The 21,528-nt window shown below is 48.3% G+C and overlaps 1 protein-coding gene across 1 annotated transcript in view; it reads left to right on the forward strand.

Moving 5' to 3' along the window:
- Positions 1–295: 295 nt before the first annotated feature.
- DKK3 (dickkopf WNT signaling pathway inhibitor 3) overlaps positions 296–21,528 on the forward strand; it is a 47,752-nt gene continuing 26,519 nt past the window's right edge. The window contains exons 1-4 of the mRNA XM_056115832.1: positions 296–504; positions 1,257–1,484; positions 9,595–9,732; positions 13,303–13,386. Coding sequence (XP_055971807.1) covers positions 1,272–1,484; positions 9,595–9,732; positions 13,303–13,386 — 435 coding nt within the window. The 5' untranslated portion in view covers positions 296–504; positions 1,257–1,271. The remainder of the gene's footprint in view (positions 505–1,256; positions 1,485–9,594; positions 9,733–13,302; positions 13,387–21,528) is intronic.

Genomic DNA, 21,528 nt, shown 5'->3' on the forward strand with positions numbered 1-21,528 from the left:
GTACATTCACTTCCTAGCTATGGCGCCTGAGGCCAGTTTCCTTCTGAGCAAACTGCAGCAGTGGCAGCTATAGAAGCAGCGGTGGGTGACTAAGACACAGAGCTGACACTTTTAGCACCTGCAGCGCCCAGCCCACAGGACTTGGCAGGTTAAGGGGGAAGCGCTGAGGTGCAGCACCCCCCATACCCTCGCCCCGCCCCCCCGCCCCCGGATGTTTTTTTTTTTTTTTCCCAGCACACGACTCTGGCAATTTAGTCAGATTTCTAAAGCACTAAGCAGTCAGGAGCTGAGCCGCGATGCCCCCGCGGGCAGGCTGGGTGCTAGATCTGATCTCACCCACTGTGCTAGGCCGCCCTCAAGCTGCCTGCTGACATCCTCGCGACTTATTCTGGGAGCTACAAGTGGGTGTTCCTGGCAGGAGTAGGACAGTGAAGGCCGGCCTGTGATAGCCTGGGATGGGGGACCGATGAAGAGCTGGGATTGCGTCCCGCAGGGCTGCTCGAGGTGCTGGGAAAGGGCTGGGGGTGGGAGTAGGAAGACCCTTCCCCGCCCTCCCGCAAGCTGCTGCCAGAATACCCGCCAGCGATGACAATGGGCCGGGTGGGCTGCAGGAGGGGGTGGGGGTGGGGGGTGGGCCGCCGGCTTCTCCCCGCCCGGTGGCTGCAGGCAGGGGAGGCCGGGCTGGGGCGGGCCAATGGCTGCGGCGGGGCGGGGGCTGGGGCGGGCCGGGGCGCGCTCGGGTACCAGCGCCGCGCTCCGCGCCCCCGCGCCCCTCCGCCGCGCGCCTCCTGCTCCCGCGACCCGAGCAGCATCCCCGCCAAGCTAGGCAGGTCCGGACCCGGAGCGCATTCCGGGTGGGTGCGGGTGGGATTGGTTCTCGCCCTGGAGGGAGGGTCGGGTCGCAGATCTGCGCCCTAGGAAGGGGTTCGGCGCCAGAGCTGCTCTCGCATCTGGAGGTAGGGAGTGGGTTTGGGGGGAGGCGGCGGCCCAGCTCGAGGCTGGGACGGATCTGGGCTCGGAGGGGGCGTGCTGGAGTCCGGGAGCCGGAGGGAGTCGCTCCCGAGAGGGACGAGCCCTGGGGACCCGGCACACGAGGAGGGGAGGAAGGCCGCGCGGGGGTCCCAAGCTGCGGAGAGCGAGCGGGAGGGGAGGGGACGGTCCCGGGCGGCCCCCGGCTGGGTGCGGGGAGGCCGGTCGCGGTGGGGAGCGGGCGAGGCGGGTGGCCCGTGCGCCGCTCACTGCGTTCCCGGCCCCAGGCGGCGGCGGCAGAGATGGGGCGACTCGGGGGCACGCTGCTGTGCCTGCTGCTGGCCTCGGCGGTGCCCACGGCCCCCGCGCCCGCTCCTACGGCGACCTCGGCTCCCGCCGAGCCCGGCCCGGCTCTCAGCTACCCGCAGGAGGAGGCCACCCTCAACGAGATGTTCCGCGAGGTCGAGGAACTGATGGAGGACACTCAGCACAAGCTGCGCAGCGCCGTGGAGGAGGTGGGTGAGCCCCGGCGCCAGACGCGGAAGGCGGCTGCGGGGAAGCGGGTCCCCGGGGGCCCGCCCGCGGATGGCTGGCGAAGGCGGGAGGCTAGTTTGGGGCTCGCGGGGATCCTGGAGGCTGCACAGGCGAGTCCTGTCTCCACCGCACTCTGCGCTCTTGCACGCAGAGCTCCAGGCTGGACCCACCCGATGCCTGGGTCCCCGCCTGCCTGCAGACCCGCTGTAGTCTCCGCTGTGCACTCCTGGGACACACGCTGATGCGCGCCAGGGTGTTTCAGCGCCCCCTTAGTTTCGCAGAGATGCCCTGAAACTCTGAAGACATTGCAAGTCTTAACCCTGGGCTGTGTGCTCATGCCATCCAAGGTCCAGTTAAGAGGCCATGTGGGAACAGAGAACTCTGGGCTGCCCCATGGGCACAGAAAATAAAGAAACCAGAACCCCAAATCCCAGTCCTGTGACTCACCAGGGGCTGGGAGTTGAAGGTGGGGGTGGGGGGGAGGCAGTGCAAAGGATTGCCTCACAGTGCCACCCAAGAATGTTCTGGAATCAATCTTGGGCTTAAGTCTTGGGCTCCAGATCTTAGTCACACCAGTGGGGCACTGGATACGTCCTGTGATATATGTACCTCAGAGCCTGGAGGCAGCTCAGCACTAGATAACACAACTTTTTTGTGTATGTAGGGAGGGGGGAGTGGAGGGGAGGGGAGGGGAGGAACCACACTTACTCCTGGCTCTGTGCTCAGGGATCACTTCTGGTGGTCCTCAGAGTCGCCTCGGCGGTGCTGAAGATCAAGCCCAGCTTGGCTCCGAACCAGGCAAGCCCCCTACCCACAGTCCAAGAGCACTTCAGCCCAAGAACACTTATTTTGCATGGGTATAGCCCTGAGTTTGATCCGCAAAGACATCAACCCCCCCTGCCCCCCAAAATCTCTCCTTCAGTTTTCCACAAGTATTAAATGCCACCATAAGTGTGGGTGCCTGGCATTTCAGAGACGTGCAATAAAGAGCACATGTGATCACGTGTGATCACCCACGTGTGATCAGCAGATACCAGGCACCTTGACAAAGCACAGCTTTGCCTGCCTGTCTGCCGTTATCTCCACATGCTATGGATGAAGTTTCTTTCCCCTCTGGTTGGCACCAAAGCATTGCTAGGTGGGAGGGGAGGCTGGCCCGTACCCATCCCTATCCATGGCACTCCCTGTTGGACCCAGTTTTGGCTGCAGCCTGTCTGGACGGACGTCAGCAATGCCAGGGAAGGGGGAGAGAGGAGATCAGATGTCCAGGCAGCAGACTGTGGCCTCTACACACCCCAACACCCTCCAACTGGGAAGTGTCCTTGGACAGAGCCTCCAGGGCTGGGCAGAGGGGGCTGAGTACTGCCCTCCCGCTGTGTCACTCGGAATGCTGCCTCTTCCTTCCTAACACCCTCTGGAAGTGAAGGAGACCCTGGGCTGTTGAACCTCCACATCTACCCACCAGGCCAGATCCAACCCCCTGGGCATTGTATTTCCTGTGATAACACAAACTCTGGAGGTGCATTCATGGAAGGTGCAGGGGCTCAAATAGATGCATCACCTCATCTGTGCCTTCAAATGTGATTCAGCTCAGGGGCTTTCTAATTCCAGGTAAGGGTGTTGTTTTCTCCCTGGGTTCTCGAATTCTCCCTCCTGCATACTGATTCCCAGTGAGACAGGGGCTCACCCCCTTATGGTCAGTGGACATGTATAGGTAGCCTGAGGCTAGTGCCTGGGTGGGAGAAAGGTGAGCCTCAAGGGACCTTGCAGGCTCCTTACTGATCAGAGCCCTTTAGGGACTAGCAAGATCCTGTGGCCATTTGTGCTATGGACTGCAGTTGTCCACATCCTGCCTCCATGAATAACTCTGCTGCAGCTGTGCAGGTGGGCAGACTGCCCTCAAAGCTACCTGTCATCCCAGGCAGTGGGGACAGGCTGAGAGAGGCTAAACACCTGCCTGATGGGAGAAATAGCCTTCCTTCATATGATCCCAGCACTGATAATTCCTAGCACTGAGGTCTGGAGTTGGATATGGAGAAAATGTCCATCCCTTAGGTAAAGGGAAGAAACAAGTAAGATTCCCCCACAAAAAGAACAAGCGCTTCTCTCTCCTCTCTCCCTCCCTCCCTCCCTCCCTCCCTCTCTCTCTCTCTCTCTCTCTCTCTCTCTCTCTCTCTCTCTCTCTCTCTCCCCCTTCCCCCCTCCCCTCATCTAAAATAGTCAGATTTGGAGCAACATCCTTAGGATGTGAGTATAAGGCAATTGCAAGATTGTCAGTTCTCAAAAAATGGTGGCTCTGATTCTTTTTTTATCTTATTGATTGTAGTAAGAACCAGTGTCTAATACACAATAGTTTTTAGTGCATTGGGGCTATTCATACCAATTTTTAAAAGAATGTCAGAAAGATCATAAATCACAATTATCATCTTTGCATGATAATTGTTTGTTTTTTATTTGCTGTCCTAGGAAGAACCAGAAAGGCCAGGCCAGATGCATTTATTACTTGTTTACATAGTTGCATCATGAATCTGCTTTCAAGCAACTTCCTGAACTTTTAGTATTCCGGCTGACTCAAGCTGCTGATTTCTCTTAAGGGGAAACACAAGTTAACTATAAACTATTCGCAGGATCATTGTGAGGGGATCCAATCTGTACAATTGTACTGATAATTTAATCTGGAATATTTCTGTTTATGGTTATGGTGATGAATCTGGGTTTATGGTTCGTTCTTTATGTTACTAAGTGTATTTTGTTTTTATTGGGAAGTGCACCCAGTTCTACTCGCGGGTTGCTCCACCTACAGTGCTCAGGGATCCTTCAGGTTGTGCTGGAGGATCATCTGGTTCCAGGGTTTAAACCCGGGGCTCCCCCATGTGTAAAGCAGCACTCTAGTCCGTTGTGCTACCTCTCTAAGTCCCAAATGTATTTTGAGGATAAAACTGCTCACTGCCCTCTCCCTCACCCCTTCTACATTGTCACATCTATAACTGGAAAATTATAGCTCTGTAGCACTGCCCTCCCATTGTTCATTGATTTGCTCGAGCGGGCACCTCTAACATCTCACAACAAATTGTGAGATTTGTTGTTACTATTTTTGGCATATTGAATACGTCACTGGTAGCTTGCCAGGCTTTGCTGTGCAGGCGAGATACTCTCAGTAGCTTGCTGGGCTTTCTGAGAGGGACGGAGGAATCGAACCTGGGTTGGCCGCGTGCAAGGCAAACTCCCTATCCACTGTGCTATCACTCCAGCCTAGAAAATTATAAGATTTTTCAAGATTCTTTTTTCCCTTCATTTATTTGTTTTTGTATGTCTACTTTTGGGCCACAGCTGGCAGTGCTCAGGGATTACTCCTGGTTATGTGCTCAGGGATCACTCCTAGTGGTGCTTGGGGGATTCTATGTGGTACAAGAGATCAAACTTCATATAAGGCAAATATGCTACCTACTGTACTCTCCAGCCCCTGTAAGATCTTTTTTATCACCTCATTTATTCCTAGGGAGAATCCCACTATCAAGCCGGGATTTATCTCCTCACTTATTCTTTTTAATTTTCTTTGCTTGGGTGGGGAAGACCTATAACTATGCTCAAGGGCCTGAGGCCATTCCTATCTATATTCAGACAACCCCTGCCAAAGGATTTGTTGTGGACCCAGAAATGTGACATTCCCCAAGCCCAGTGATGCTAAGGGTCCCCAGAATCATACCTGGTAGTGCTCAGGGACCATCAGGGCTACACCCGACTATACTCAGGTGACCGTGTGGTGATAGGAATTAAAGTCTTGCACATACAAGGCATATTCTCCAGCCCTTTGTGCTACCCCGCTGGCTCTCCCTCACCTCTTTCTCTTACTCTATATGTCCGTTTAACAGTCACACAGACTCAACCAATTCTCAGTGCCATTTTTAATAACATTCGCATTCCTTCTCTATGAAACAACTCCTGTTGCTTCAGGCTTATATTTCTCTTAGTAGTGGCAGTTAGAGTTGCATTTGAAATTTCCATTGTAAGCCATGCTTTCCGCTCACAGTACCACTAAAGAAGTTGGCTCAGTCTATTGAAATAACCACTGGCTGAAAGGGAGACGGTTTTATAAAAAGCTTGTCTGAAGAGTCCAAAGCAAACTCTAGATTTGGTAACTGGTCCATTATTATTTGAAAGCTGAACTGAAGGATTCGAATTCCAATGAGAGTTTTCAAATATTAAAACATTCCCTTTCCTTCTGGATATATCATCTGTTGCACCTCTGTCTCCTACGCTTTTCCAGCTGTAAATTTCCTATCACGAAACATGCCAGGATCTCTTGCTTACAAAAAAATTTGAAGTTCTTTTCTTGCCCTTTCTACATTCTGTCTTGGCTGCCTCCCTTTTTTCTTTCCACTTTGTTCGCAAACTCTTCAGACATATGACCTCCTCTGTCTGCTCTTTCCATTTGTTCCCCAGCATTCTCTGGCAAACTAGCATCTTTCTTCCCATTGGAGACTGTTATGAGAGTAGCTCCATGTTGCCTCTGATGGATGGTAGGTGCCGTGAGCCCACCTCTTGGATTTTGCAACCCTTTGAGCAAAATAGGATGGTCTCATTCTCCCAAGGAGAGAACAGAGCTTGAAAGACATGTGATACCTTTTCAAGATCACACAGTTGCTTCGTGGAAGAGCTGAGACTTGGCCCCACTTTTCCCCACTCCGGTATCCTGGCACGTTCTTACCAAAACCAGTCCTTCTGGAATTATTTAGTACTATTCCTATCTCAAATGCCCTTCCCAGACATGAATTTTCTATTTCCAGATTCTATACCAGCCACTACCCTGAATTCTCTCTCTTCCTTCTCTGGACTCTACGTTTTACCTTTGGACAACAAGGAGTGTTAAGGGTACCATCAATAAAAAGATGTGAATATAATCTGTAATCCGCTGTTAGTATATTGGGTGCCATATCTACAGATTGACTCAGCCGACATTCATGGTGGTTGATATCTTAAAGGTGGAATCCTCGATTAGAAAAAAAAAATCTCAGTATCAGTTGATCTGAGGCAGTTCAAGGCTGTGTGTTCCTGGGTCAACCTGATTTCCCGACTATGTTTTAGAATTTGCTGCAACTCACTATTCCTTGGATTGGGGGAGATGAGGTGGCGTGGGGTACAGGCAAGGGATGGAACAAAATGCTTCGGGTTTATCTGAGAAGTTTGTGGATGTCTGCGGGAGGTGCTTTCCCCCAAATCATACAATTTGGCTGAAGGAGGGAGAGAATAGGGTGGTTGGAGGCGTTGTTGTTAATGTTTTTAATTATGGACACAATTCTGTCCTGGAAAAGCAGCCACTGTGTCTGCTTCCCAGCTGCTCTGGATCTGCCTCTCCGCCCTTTCCTGCTTCGTGCACCCTGTGTCCAAGTCTGCAGCCGGCCCCATTCTTATCTGGTTGGCCACAACAGAGCATGCTCTTGCCCTTCTCTGTCTAGGTTCTCCCTGTTCCTGAGTCCTGCTCAGTTTGGTCTCTTCCTCCCACAAACCTTTCTACTTTTTTTTTTTTTGCGGGGGCTCACACCCAGCAATGCACAAGTATTACTCCTGGTTCTGCACTCAGGAATTACTCCTGGCGGTGCTCAGGGGACCATATGGGATGCTGGGAATCGAACCCGGGTCAGCCACGTGCAAGATAAACGCCCTACCCACTGTGCTATCACTCCAGCCCCTCTACTCTGTTTTTACAACCTCTAAATTGCTTCTCGGAGTGGTCATCATCATCTTGAAACTAGTCTGTGTGGGGCTGTGCTCTCTCCTGGGAAAAGCCTGTGCTTCCAGGGGACAGGCAGAAGGGCTGCAGGGAAAGGTGCTTCGTTCCAATGAACAGAGCTGAGCTCGACACAACAGGGCACAAGCTTGCGTATTTGTTGTGTGATGTTGTGATAAGCTTAGGTAGACTCCTTCATCCCACTGTCCTGGCTCTTTGTGCTCACTTTTCCATTCGTTTACACACTTCATATTCCTTTGCCTCTCTCAGCCTCCTTTTCAGACAGATATTAACTTTCTTGGGCAGTCTAGAACTCCTTCCTCACAGGGTTGCTGGAAGCATCTGGGGAGGTCTGGATCTTCCATATCCAGGGAAGGGGGCTCATTCAAGGGCCCAGATACAGCTGCTGCCCTAACCCAGGGGCTGTGTTGTGATGATGATGATGAAGATGATGGGGTTGCTGATCATCACCATGAACTGGACGATGAAGTGTCCAGAGACTTAGCAGCTACCTCAGGGGCACACACAGTGGTTGTTTGAGTCTTTCAGACTGACCCTCTCCTTTCCTTTTTCCTTCTAAGTTCAGTGTTTTTGTGTAGCACTGATACCTGGGAATTCTTCCCCATCTCCAGCCCCCAACTCAGCAAATTGGGTTAGAAGAGTCAGGAAAAGAAGGGGTCTCCTGTAACAGAAAAAGGATGGAGGACCAGATCTTTAAAGAGGAAAATCTGTCTGAGGGTGAATTTTAAGGAATGTAGATAGCCCATCGTCAAAGAAACAGTCCTGGGATACCCCCCACCAGCAGCTAGAACTTCTCTGACTCTCCTTTTAGATCCCTAGATTTAGGGCTCAATTAGGTCATGATGTGGCCTGCCTTGCAACTGTGAATGGGGTGCATGCAGCTGCTCCTTCAGCTGGGGAAACTGGGAGATGTAAATTGGCTATTGGCTGATAGATCTTACAGAGAGGGTGGGAAGATGGGAAGAGTCGGGGGGGGGGGTGTCTGTGGAAAGTGGCCTCAGAAACCCAACACTGGAGAACAAGTGTGAGAAGATCCAAAAGACTAGACCCTCTGTGTCTCTGCAGAGGTCCCTCTGCTACCCAAAAGGTGGGGCTTCTACCCAAAGAGGGGGACATAGCTGGTCCATTCCTGCAAAGGGTAAAGAGCTGCCTCTTTTTTTTTTCTTTTTGGCGGGCTCACTTGGTGGTGCTCAGGAACAATTACAATCTCTGTGCTCAGGAGTTGCTCCCAGTGGTGCTTGGGGATCAGGTGGAGCTAGAACCCAAACCTGGACCTTCTGCATGCAAAGCAAGTGTTCATCCCACTGAGCTCTTTCTCCAGCCCGAAGAGCTGTGCTAGTTCCTCCATTACCACTGCCATGCCTTTCCCCAGCTCTGCTACAAGGACATAAGAGCAAATCATTTATTTGGGGTGTTATCCCAGAATCAAGAACAGAGAAGAGAACGGAAGTGAAATGGTAGGGAAGAAAGGCAAGATGGCTGTGCTACTGAGCAGGTTACTACCAAGACCCACTAGGCTCCATCCCCTGAGATCCTGGGAGAGAGACTCACATACAGAGGAGGAGGAGCTCTTCTGCCTGCTTCCAGAGTCTGCACTTTGTTCGAGTAAACTCCCTTCATGTGGTGCGAGGTCTAGGCAGAATGAGCACTTCTGTAGTCATGTGTGCTGTCAGTGAGAGAGAGAGAGAGAGAGAGAGGGACAGAGAGAGACAGAGAGAGGTTATCCTGTATGGAATCGAATGCATAGGGCCCCTGGATTATGAGGAGGTCGGTAGGGCCCCATTTGTAGAGGAGTGAGACTGTTGAATGACTACATGCTTGACCTCCAGCTCTACCTGTCACCAAGGGTCTTGTAAAATGATCTGGTCTACCTATGCCTCATTTTCCCCATTTGTAATATTGGCGCAGTTCACACTCACAGAAAGATGTTAGCTTAGGATATTTGTTAAATATTCGATACAATATGGTGTTCCAGTGGACACTCACCGGGATGCAACAGTTAACATTAGTCCCTTTTTCCTAATGGACTCTGATTTATATAAGAAAAGATAGTTTGCTCATGGGCTGGAGTGATAGCACAGCGGGGAGGGCATTTGCCTTACATGCAGCCGACCCGGCTGACCTTCGGTTCTTCCACCTCTCTCAGAGAGCCCGGCAAGCTATCAAGAGTATCTCCCCTGCACAGGCAAAGCCTGACAAGCTACGGTGACACATTGATATGCCAAACACAGTAACAACAAGTCTCACAATGTTACTGGGCCCGCTAAAGCAAATCTGTGAACAACCCCAGGACAGTGCTACAGTGTGCTACAGTTTGCTCATTACGTTCTTTGATTTCATAGATGGAGGCAGAAGAAGCTGCTACTAAAGCATCGTCAGAAGTAAACCTGGCAAACTTGCCTCCGAACTATCACAATGAGACCTATACAGAAACCAAGATCGGAAATAATACTGTCCATGTGCACCGAGAAATTCACAAGGTAAGGCCCGTCAAGGTCAGCCCTTCCTCTTTTCCCTCTTTCAGGAACTCAAGGACTTGTTTATATATTTGATACACATGTCAAAAACCTAGATGAGGATTAAAACCAGAGGGAACTATTTAAAGGGAAGAGATATGTATCAAAAAACTAAATTGCTTTTGCCTTTAAACAATAAATTTAACTCTAGGCTTCCTGCCAGTCCAATGGCAGAGGAATGTTCAAGGATTTTTATCATTTGGGGAAAAAAAATCAAGTGGTATCTAGAGAGATGGTTTCCGAATATTCAGTTTAAGGAATTTATCTGAGAGGATTTATGCATTTTTTAGTGGGGAGTTGAAGTAGGTACAGTTTTGTAGTTGATAAATAGACCTTCTCTGTCTCCTTAGAAGGAACTTATAAGTAGTTCCATTTCAGAAGTGGAGGCCTTTCTTGCTGTAGGTTGTGGAATTCATTTGCTGGGTATCCAGTCAAACTTCTAATTCTGACTTCTTTCCATCCTACCTACTACATGTCTGAGTGTCTCATGGTCTAATTAATGTCTTTCATGAGGAACAAGTGGGCTTGTTCCCAGCCTGCCCCGAGGAAGAAAACATTGCAAATCTAGAGGTCAGTGGCATTGGTCTGACTCTGGTTTGTCTCTGACTTGCTTTTAGCAGTACTTTGAGAGCAAACCATGCAAGCTATTCTCTTGTGAGCACTGTCTGCTGAGCACATATTCAGTGTAATGGTTGGGGACTGTAAAATTGACTTTTTTGGGTGAACATGAAGGCTATTGACCTCTGTCTTAGCTCAGCTCCTCTATGCAAGATTATGCTGACTCTCACAGAAAGTCTTACTCTTGTCCAGGTAATAAGATGAATGAAACAGTGTTTCTGTTCATAAGGGGGTTCATTTTCATGACCTGTTGCTTAGATTATAAAATAGTCTTTGCATGGCCATTGCTCTTTCCACAGCTTATTTTTTTATAATTTATTTATTTATTGAATCACTGTGGAAAAAGTTACAAAGCTTTCAGGTTTAGGTCTTAGTCATGCAAATATCAAACACATTTCCCTTTACCAATACTTATTTTTTACCACGAAGAACCCCAATAAAACCCCACCACCCACCCCTCCCCATGCCTGTGAGGCAGATGAATTCTAGTTAACACTCTATCTACTTTGACTAGATTCATTGTTTCGATAAAAGATGCACCATTATTATTTAGAGTTTACCCCCCCCCCCAATCAGACATGCTGAAAAAGCGTTGTGAAATGATTTGCTTTCTACAACTGGGTTCAAGAATTAAATGTTGTTGCGTGGCTGTTATTGCAGCCGCACGGTTTTGGATTTCTGCTATTTTACTTATTAACCTTGGAAGTATTTCTACTGAAAGTCAGATAATTAAGAGATTGGTTTCTGTGCTCTGGAGTCGTGGCCGTGCCGGAGAGCCGCTCATGGGGGGCTCATGGTAGGGCGTGAAGGACAGGCCGGAACGCCCCCCTTCCCATGAGGTTTTTGTCGCCCCCACATCCCCGGCTCATACCTGCTCTCCACAAGGCTCCCATGCGGCTGCCATCTTTCTTTCCAGAGTGGGGAGGGCGGAAGGGAGCAACACCTTTTCCCCTCCGGGCAGGCATGATGGCGTGGATTAACGCATAGTCCGTTCACTTTTCTGCTCCAAGCTGCTGGCTTCTGCATTAAGTCCTTGTGCTTCTGGGGCTGTGGCCGTGCCAGAGAGCCACTCGTGGGGGACAACTGTCCACAGCTTATTGGTAGGCTTGACTGCAGACTAATGAATGAGTCCCTAGATAAGCAGAACCATTCAGATTTGCACTTCTGATATACTACAACATGGTTTCAAAGGGATTATTTTATTCTTGCCCGAAACAATATTATGTATTCTTTTCTGATAATAATTTGCCAATAATTTTAGCTTCTTATTGTTCATTTCTGTTGCTTTATTTATTTTAGAGTGTGTGTGTAGTGGAGGAGGGGGACACATCCACCAATGATCAGGGCTTACTCCTGGCTCTTTGCTCAGGGCTCATTCTTGGCAGTGGTCAGAAGAACCATATGTCATGCTGGGGATTGAACTCAGGTTGACCAAGTGCAGGACAAGAACCTTAACTCCTCTCTTATCTCTCTGGTCCCTCAGTTGCTTCTTAACATTGCTCCATTAGATGTCAGAATACCTCATATCTGTTCCACCAGTAATGAGTCTTATTTGGAAAAAAAAAAAAGAAACCAAAAAAAACAAAAAACACCTTGAATTCCATGACCCTTGCTAATCATATTTATGAAATAGGGATGTCAATATCACCCCTACAATATTGTGAGGTCAAGTAACCTGCAGTATATAAGAATCATTATAAATTAAATGATGTGCAAAAATAAGTAGTTTGCATTTTTCCGTGGTTCAGGTCTTTAAAGTTCCTTAATCAGCACAGTCAGGTAATTCTCAGGTGAGTTCCCTGGAACATCTATCTGGTGTAGTACTTCATGAAAGAGATCTCAGTAGTGAAGAGATGTATTTGAAAACATTATGTATTTCTCATAGAGATAGCAAAATACCTGTTTGTAATATAAAGGCTTGGAGAAAATCTGCAACCCACATGCACAGCACCATAGAAACATACAATAATCAATTGAAACATACAATAATCAGTTTATCAGTACAAATCGGGCATGGAGGGATGAGACAACCATCTTTTTGTTGTGGAGAGGAATTGTTTTGATAAAAAAAATAGCAGATGTTATTGAAGATGTAATCCTTTCTTTCATGCGAATGAGGCTAAGCATTTCTCTTTGTTCGAATGCAGGCTCTTGAGATATTAGATTTGGCAGGAACTTTAAAGATGACCTAGAAGTGAGAAAACTGAATCAGAGCGGAGAAATGAGTTGTTCTAAATGGCATCCTAAATAGTTATTGATTGCTAAGCTATGGCTCAAAAAAATAAAAAGTAAAAAACAAACAAAAGAAAACAGACCTTTTAGCTCCCAAGCCAGAATTCTTTATAACCCGTTCAAACTAGAAGTAACCCAAACCAGAACCAAATCCATCGTCGTCCTTGCAGGTCCAGGTGCTATAGCTAAGATTCACTGTGAGGTGCTTGCTCTTAGTGACGGAAGGGAAGGGAGGGGAGAGAGGGGACTTCCAAGTATGTTCATTCCACTGTTGCTTGTTGAAACAAGCTCACTCACCAGAGCAGGAGGGGACAGCCTAGCTGAGAACTGCTCGCTACTTATGAAAGATGTCCCCTCAGACACCAGACCTGCAACTGTCAAGAAGGAAGTAGATATTGACTTTCGGCTGAGGAGCCCCAGGAGTGGGAAGAAGAGCAGCAGTTGAATGCTAGTTAGGTGACTGGCTCTGTGCAGAGAGCTTTCTGCTACCACCTCCTCCCAGACAACACCCAGGGTTGGCCCTGTTCATTACAGGGAAGGGAGGCTGTCAGATGGCAGACAGCTGGGCTGGAAAGCAGGTGGAGGCATCCTGGATGCTTCTGCTTTCAAAAGTGAAAACCGAGTCAAACAAAATGTACAAGCTTTGCCCAGTTCACCATCACTGTGCTTGTTCTGCATTATTAGGTCACCAACAACCATACTGGACAAACGGTCTATTCAGAGACGGTCATCACTTCGATGGGAAATGATGAAGGCAAAAGGAACCACGTGAGTCAGACCCCCCGTCCCTGCCCTCTAGGGCACACACCCCTTTGTTTTGACGGTCCAGGTGACTCTAGCTTCAGATACCTGAGTTCCCACACACCCATTCATTCTCCCAAGGGTGTCTGGTCCCATCAGCCTAGGTGTCTGCACTTCAGTCTCAGCTGGAAACCCAGAATCTCCACATCTGTCCCACAATCTCGTGTTTTTGTGTGGTTGGCACATCCAGGCAGCACCCTTGTGTGGTGCTTCAGGTCCTGGTTATGGCAGGCCTAACCAGAAGGCTTGAAGGAGGCAGGAGACAAGTTGGCAAGGAGAGAGACCTCCAGAAGCCAGAAAGAAGAAACTCACCAAATTTCCTGACTCCATCTTCAGTTCTTGGAATATTGATGCAGCTAGTTTCCCTGTGAGAATGAATTCCAGGTGGAGTGGCTTGACAGGAGATCTGAGAATCTGATACCTGGCTAGCCAGTGTTTGGGGAGCCCCAGGGGTTGCTTGAGAACAGAGGGTACCGTTTTCCAGCCGGCAGGGAAAGGGACCTCTTGTGGCAGGAATGCTGGTGCTTTCTCTTACCTCATCGTCAGGGGGGCTGGAGAGTCAGAGTGAGGTCCAGTTGCAGACGCCCATGGCCCACGAAATTTTTGCATTCATCATGCCTTTGGCTCCTGGGTTACTGCAGTCCAGTTGCAAAGGGGGCAGAAGTTGGGGGTCGATGGTGGCTTCTGCTTCTTTCCCAGAGATGAGGCTCCTGGCACGGAGCAGGAAGCCCTAAGAGTGGGTTTGCCTTCGTGCACTGTGGCTAATTGAACGTTGTCTCCACTATCTCATTCCTGATTTTATAATTCCCTTGGTTTGTGCAGTGGGCTCTGAAATGCATAGACACTTGCGCCGTCTCTCTCGTCTCTCTCTCTCTCTCTCTCTCTCTCTCTCTCTCTCTGAAATGGTACTGCAGCCATTCAGAGGACAAAATCATAAACTGTTTAAAACATGTAAACAGGTGCTAAAATTCCAGAATTGAAAATTCCCAGATGAATTCTGTGCAAAGGAGTCACCAGTGCCCATCCTCTCCTCTCCTCCAGTGCTGGTGTGGGTATTAGCATGCTTGGTGGTAACTTGAGGAGGCTCCTGCCAAGTCCCAGCCTGTAATACTATATGCTGGTCCGCAGCACTCACCCAGTACTGTGCCCTGCATTGGTCTGTTTTCACATTCAAATGCAAAGGGACCAAGGACTGGTTATTTCACCTGAGTGTCCCACAGAGGCAGCTTGCTGTAACCTCTCTCTCTTCTGCGTTCACAGGCCACTGGCTGCATTCATGGATGTGTTACTTTTGTGCAAGCTCCCAGGAGAGCTGCGGGGCTCTCGGTCTATTGTGCTCAATGGGGGTGCTTTTATTTATAGAACAGTGTTCTCGAAGATAAAAGATCTGACCCAGTTAGCCATGGTGCCATTTAGAAAGGCAGTTTAAAAGAAGGTCCCATTCCTGGAGGGAGGTCCTTGAGCTCCACTTAGTGTGGCCTTGGAGGTTCCCCAGCATCACTGGGGTGGTCCTGCTTTTCCCCAGCACTTCGAGACCTGAGCAGCACCACATCTTCATTGACCCAGCAGCCTGGCTGGCCAAGAACCACTAGTAGGACCCTTGGGCTTCCTGAGCCTTCAGAGGCAGTAACTCCTCACTCCCAAGTAAATATAAATAAAATCCTGCTCCTAGCACATTACACTTCAATTGTCTGTTCTGTTTTCACTTTAGAATAGTATATAGGAACCGGAGCAGTAGTACAGCGGGGAGGGCATTTGCTTTGCATGCAGCCAACCCAGGTTTCATCCCCAGTACCACACGTAATTCCTGAGCCCTGCTAGGAGTAATCCCTGAGTGCAGAGCCAGGAATAATCTCAGAGTACAACCGGGCCCAAAGAGAAAGAACATAATAGAAAAAAGTATAAACTGAAAATACCAAATTTGAATCTGTAGGTTTAATTATATTCTAGCAATTTCAAGATAATTTGATAGTGACTTCTGAGGCCTCAGGTAATCAAATTTCACGACTAGAAATGCTCAAGAAATAGCCATTTCAGTGGCCCAGGTGACTTCGTTGTCCCAGAAACGGCTGGTGTGGACACAGACAGTGTTCTGTGGGAAGTGACAAAGGAATTCTACACAGATGCCATCAGTGTCTCCTCCGGGCTCAGGATGCTGCATCAGTGATTGATTGGTGCTAATGACTGGGGAAAAGATGTTAAACAAAGGCTGTGCATTTCCAGAAAGTTGTTTTCCATTGAACAGAAAACATCCTGTCACTTCAGAGCTCAGAGACTGACAGGCCACATGAGGAGAGAGTTGTATGACCCCAGTTCTTCCTGTCTCTCTCAGCTCCAGAGGCGAAGGACTGACTTTACTCTTGTGTCTTGGTTTCTGCTCCTGTGCTCCATTGATGTTCTGGAATTGCAGAGAGCCAGACAATGACTAGTCAGTAGAGGATTATTTGAACAGAAATGCCTTAGGAGAGAGCATGGACCTGTAAGGGCAGCCAGGTATGCTCTTGAAGACCTGCATCCAGGAAGGGCCTGTAGAGTGAACAGGGAAGGAGCTGCCAAGTGCTGGGACATGCTGCCTTTGGTGTCTGTCCATCTCTAGGCAGACAGGAGAAGTGATATCAGGTGGGAGGGAGGTGCACTGGCTTCATGCTCCGCTTTGGCCCTTTCAAACTCTGCTCTCTCTCAAAAGGAGTTAATAATCCCTGGAACACAAACCTGGGTAAGAACTAGTAAGGTCAGGTTTTTTTTTTTCATTGTTTAAAATTTTATTTATTGAATCACTGTGAGAGCAGTTACAAAGTTTTCGGGTTTAAGTCTCGGTCATACAATGAAACACCTGTACCTTCACCAGTGCCCATTCTCACCACCAAAACCCCCAGTATACCCCCATACCACACCCTCCCCCATCTGTGGGGCAGACGATTTCCACCTTACTCTCTCTCTACTTTGATTACATTCAATATTTTGACACCAGACCCACCATTATTTTATTTGAGATTTTACCCCAACACTCAGATCTACTGAGAAAGCAACAGTAGACAATTTGTTTTCTATTGCTGGTTATGAATAACATATGATGTTCCGTGGATGCAGTAGTGGCTGTGCAATTTTGAAATTCCAAAATTTTTTTTTAATAATTTGGTTTTGTCTTTTACTTTTATTTATTTATTTATTTTTTTATTAACAATTTTTTAATAGTGAGACATCATGAGGTACAGTTGCAGACTTACACATTTTTGTGCTTGGGTTTCAATTATACAATGATCAAATACCCATCCCTCCACCAGTGCCCATTTCCCACCAAGGTCAGGTTATTATTAAAAGGTAATCCAGGGTTGGAACACAGCGGGTAGGGTGCTTGTCTTGCATGTGGCTGACCTGGGTTTGATTCCTCCGTCCCTCTCGGAGAGCCTGGCAAGCTCCCCATGGCATATTTGATATGCCAAAAACAGCGATAACAAGTCTCACAATGGAGACATTACTAGTGCCCGCTTGAGCAAATCGATGAACAATGGGAGGACAGTGGGACACTGCTACAGACAGTGCTATCACAGGGTCCCCCAAAGCAGCATTGGATAAGACTCCCAGATGCTGGAGTGACACCTGGTTCATAAACATCCTACTCTACCTAAAAGAAAATTAGAACTGGTTTCTAATGGGCTTTTTCCCTGGTTCCACACAACCTTCTGCTAAAAGAATAGAATTTGCACAGAAGTTGAGGCTGTGTTCTGGGATTCCCCTGGCCTCTTGTCATTGGTGCGTGCAATCTAAGTTTACTTCTAATCTAAGTTTACTTCTCTAGCATCTGCCTCGCCCTCTGAGTCAAGGGGTTCTCTGTGCAACCCGATACAGCCCTCTGACTCACCGTATGTGAGTCAACCTCCTCACGTGTGATGTTCACCCTTCTGTGACAAGTCTTTGCCTGTCATGTGTCTGGTTTGGGAGTCGGGTGGGGAGGCAAGCAGGAGGAAGTTTGGGTCATGACGAGCAGCAGGAAGAAGAGGCGAGGGTCAGGGCCTGATAGGCAGCATGGGGCCGAGGTGGGCAGATATGTAGAGACTCATGGAAGCAGAAGACATGTGGTTCTGGGGGAGAGGACTGAGTCACTGGACACTTGGCCTCAGTCCTAGCACCCAACACTGTATTTTTTCATTTCTAGACTTGTACTTGTCATTGGCTGTATGATTTATGGCCTAGTACCTCAGGCATTCATCTCATTGGAAACCATTATAGGGAAAACTGAAGAGCCCAGGGTCATTATGAGAAATAGACATGCAATTTCCAAACAAACCAGGTCTATTCGGGTGAGCAGTCTTGGCTTTTATTTATTTATTTTGCTTTTGGGGTCACACCCAGCTATGCACAGGGGTTACTCCTGGCTCTACACTCAGGAATTACTCCTGGTGGTACTCAGGGGACGATATGGGATTCTGGGAATTGAACCTGGGTCAGCCGTGTGCAAGGCTGTGCTATCGCTCCAGTCCCATTAGGTGAGCAGTCTTTAAGTCTTTAAGAGAAAGCACTTATTGTTTAGCTATGACCTCGCTGTATTAAGCTGTATTCTCCACCATGAATATCCTTCAAAAGAAAATTTATGGCATAACTTATTCCACATCCCACATAAAAAAATGCTGTGAAATTCATAAATATGTTGCAAGTAGGTTTAGGTTTCATGTAAGTTGGTGAAAAAAAGTTGAGCAAAAACTTGTTTTGTTTTGGTTTGGTTTTTGGGCCACACCCAGCAGTGCTCAGGGGTTACTCCTGTTTCTGCTCAGGCATTACTCCTGTTTCTGCATTCAGGAATCACTCCTGGCTATGCTAGGGGGACCACATGTATATTGCTGTGACACCAAGTGAAAAAAAAACTGTACAGTATGCTACATGTACTACATAAAGTATATATTTAAACATATCATGTATGTTTAAATATATAAATATATACATATATATTTAAACATACTGTATATGAAATCATTTTTTGAAAACAAGTACATTAAAAAGGGAAAATATCTACTGTCATTGTGGATATTACAGAGGATGATTTTTTTTTTGAGGGAGTGGGGGGCTATAGCTTGACTTCCTCCTGCCTCTGCATTCAGGGATCATTTCTGGAGGACTTAAGGGGTCCGTATATGGTGCCAGGAATTGAACTTAGGTTACCTGCATGCAAAACAAGTGCCTTACATACTGTACTATTGCTCCAGCCCCTAGACTTTTCTTTTACAGATATCTGTATTTTTGAGTGATTTTTAAAATGATCATAACCTTTTTATAATTTTGCTACACACAGTTCTATTTCTGGATGGATTAGCAAGTACACTCATTTTGTAAATCCTAGAAATTGAATTGATAGGTGGAATCATGCACATATCTCTCATTCTGAGAGTTGCTGCCACATTTCCCTGCAGCAAGAAGGCCCAGATTCACCTCTGACCAATGACAGGGCCCAGGGCCACCAACCCTCCCTCACCCACCAGAGGAAGACTGCTGAAGTGTGAGTTAGAGCAAACAGGGAGCTTCACACCTCCATCTTGCTCTTCTCTCAATTTTTTAGGGCAGAAGGTCATTTTGGATGTCAGAATAGGGTAGATTAGGAAGGTGTGATGTTCCCAGGGAACTGTCCCCCCCTGCTATCAGCAGGCAGCAGCCAGGCGAGGTGTTTGATGGGCTGTGATGTGACAGCAGAGAGCAGATGCTGGGGACAGACTGCTGGGTTGCCTTCACCTTAGAAACCCAGACACTCCCTCTGTGCTGTCCTCCATGATTGCTACAAACACCCACATGCTTAGATGCTTTCTGGGAAAAGATGGATTTCAGTCTGGCTGTCAGGTGGCCAAGGGGTGGGGAAATGTGACTTTGGAAAAATTTTCTTTTCTTTTCATTGCGGGGAGTGGTGGGGGCGGGGTATTTTTTAGGTCACATCTGTCTGTGCTCAGGGCTTTCTCCTGGCTCTGTGTTTGGAGATCACTCTTGGTGGGGGCTTGGGCAGTCACATGTGGTGTCAGGAATGGAATGCAGGTTATCTATGTGCAAGGCAAGTGTCTTTCCTGATGTGCTATCTCTCTGGCTCCTGGAAAACTTTCTTAACGGCTCTAAGTCTGTCAAGTAAGTCCTTAAACATTTCATTCACATCCTGTAGCCTTGAGGCTATCAATTTAAAAAAAATTCTAAAAGGAGGAGTCTGGAGTATGGCTCAGTGGTGGAGCACCTGCATTGTGATAAGTCCTGAGTTCCGTCTCCGGGACTGCAAAAGAAAATTTTAAAAACGTAAATTATTCGGGTCACGGACACATCACACAGGCTTAGAAAACAAGAGTGACAGTAAATGTCAGTAAATGTCGATGTCCCTTGCTAGGCACCCCACGTTCCTGGTATTGATTTTTCTTCGCACGTACAGTGAGTGCTTCTCGTGTGTCTGGCTGAGAAAGGTCAAAGACTGTCTGTAGCACAGAGAACCCAACCTGGGAGAGGGCAGGGGAAGGGAACAGGCCACGGCAGGCAGGACTCCTCTTTCCTAGGGAGCCTCGGTCTGGCTCCAGAGCCTGTGTCAGAGAAGTTTCTCTACTGTGTCAGAGAAGTCATCTCTACTTGCTGTATAAGTAGAGGCCCTTTGTTTAGGGTGTGCATATAGTACGCAGCCTTGGAAGATAAAAGCACAGGTGTCCTTCTAGGTGCGTGTCAGGTTTGCTTGCGGTCCTTGATGGAAGCTGTGGTTCTGGCTGTGGTTCTGTAAACTGGCCCTTCCTCCACCGTGAGGCACAGACATTGCATGCACAGCCTCCACCTGGGTTGCTGTGTGGAACTCTCTCTCTCTCTCTCTCTCTCTCTCTCTCTCTCTCTCTCTCTCTCACACACACACACACACACACACACACACACACACACACACAGAGAGAGAGAGAGAGAGAGAGAGAGCGAGAGAGAGAGCTTATGCTATGTCTGTGGGCTCAGCAGAGATGTCCTTTGTCTCTGACCCAGGCAGCTCACGTCTTCCACTGGTGTTTTCAAAATCTGTCACTTTGCAAGTGAAGTCCTACTCCCAGATAGGCTTCCTGAAAATGGTGACCTTTGTGCTGCATTTTGAGCAGTGATTCGAACTTCTCTATGGTGGGTAGGAAGGGCATTTTTGCAGAAGCATTCAGAGACCAGGAGGCATGCTAAAATAACATGTCTGAGGACCACTACATCCTTTCGAATGCCAGGGCTGAAGGTATGTTTTGGGGGAGGGGAGCAGCAAATGAAATGCAGAGAGGCAGGGATTAGATTAGGGAGGGCTGGGAGAGCCAAGGAGAGAGAAGTTCTTGTTGAGTTAGAAAAATGGCCTGGCATAAAGGTTTGGGGTGCCCTATCCTATATGTATACTACCAGGAATCTGGGATTTGGACTGTCGAAACATTGGTAGCGACAGAGCTTCACAGGCCTGAGCCTTTGCATCCCTTTGGGGCTGCCGAGTGCTTCCTGGGAAAAGCCTGACTCCAGGGCTTGCAGGCTTGAAACTTTCACTTAGAAAGGGCACACTGTGCTTCTGCTTGGTGCCAGAAGGCCGACCTAAGAAGTGAAGTGATAGAGCTGAAATTCGTGAGGTGGGGCCAGAGATATAGCCCTGTGGGTAAGGCACTTACCTTGCACGCAGCTGATCCAGGTTTGATCCCTACACTGCCTAGATCTGCTGAGCAACACCAGCAGCAAGCCCTGGGCACTGCCAGGAGTGCCCCAAAACCAGAAAGGAAAAAAAAATAGAAAATTCATGAAGTGATGGCTGAAGAGCCGCCTGTTTCTGAGGTGCCCTTGTATGGCAGGAAGAGCTTCCTCAGGTAGGGGTGTGGCTGTCCACTGTGCTCGGGGCCTGGGATCCTTCCAGACAGCCTAGACACCTCTCACGGTGGGCCCTTTGCTTCCTGCGTGTAAGGAACGTGGCCTGGCCCTTGCTTGTCTTTTGACTTCATTGAGGAAAAACTTATGAAGTTTCCTGAATCCATCAAAAACCACAGCATTCCTAGGATTCTCTCATTTCATCCTCGTGACCCAGAAGGAGCCGAGTCACCACCTCTTGGGTGAATCCTGGGATGAACCTACCCACCCCACTGTGATAGGGTTCCGTGCTGCTAATAA

Source organism: Sorex fumeus, unplaced genomic scaffold (genome assembly GCF_029834395.1).
Source record: "Sorex fumeus unplaced genomic scaffold, SorFum_2.1 ptg000030l, whole genome shotgun sequence".
Taxonomy (NCBI): Eukaryota; Metazoa; Chordata; class Mammalia; order Eulipotyphla; family Soricidae; genus Sorex; species Sorex fumeus.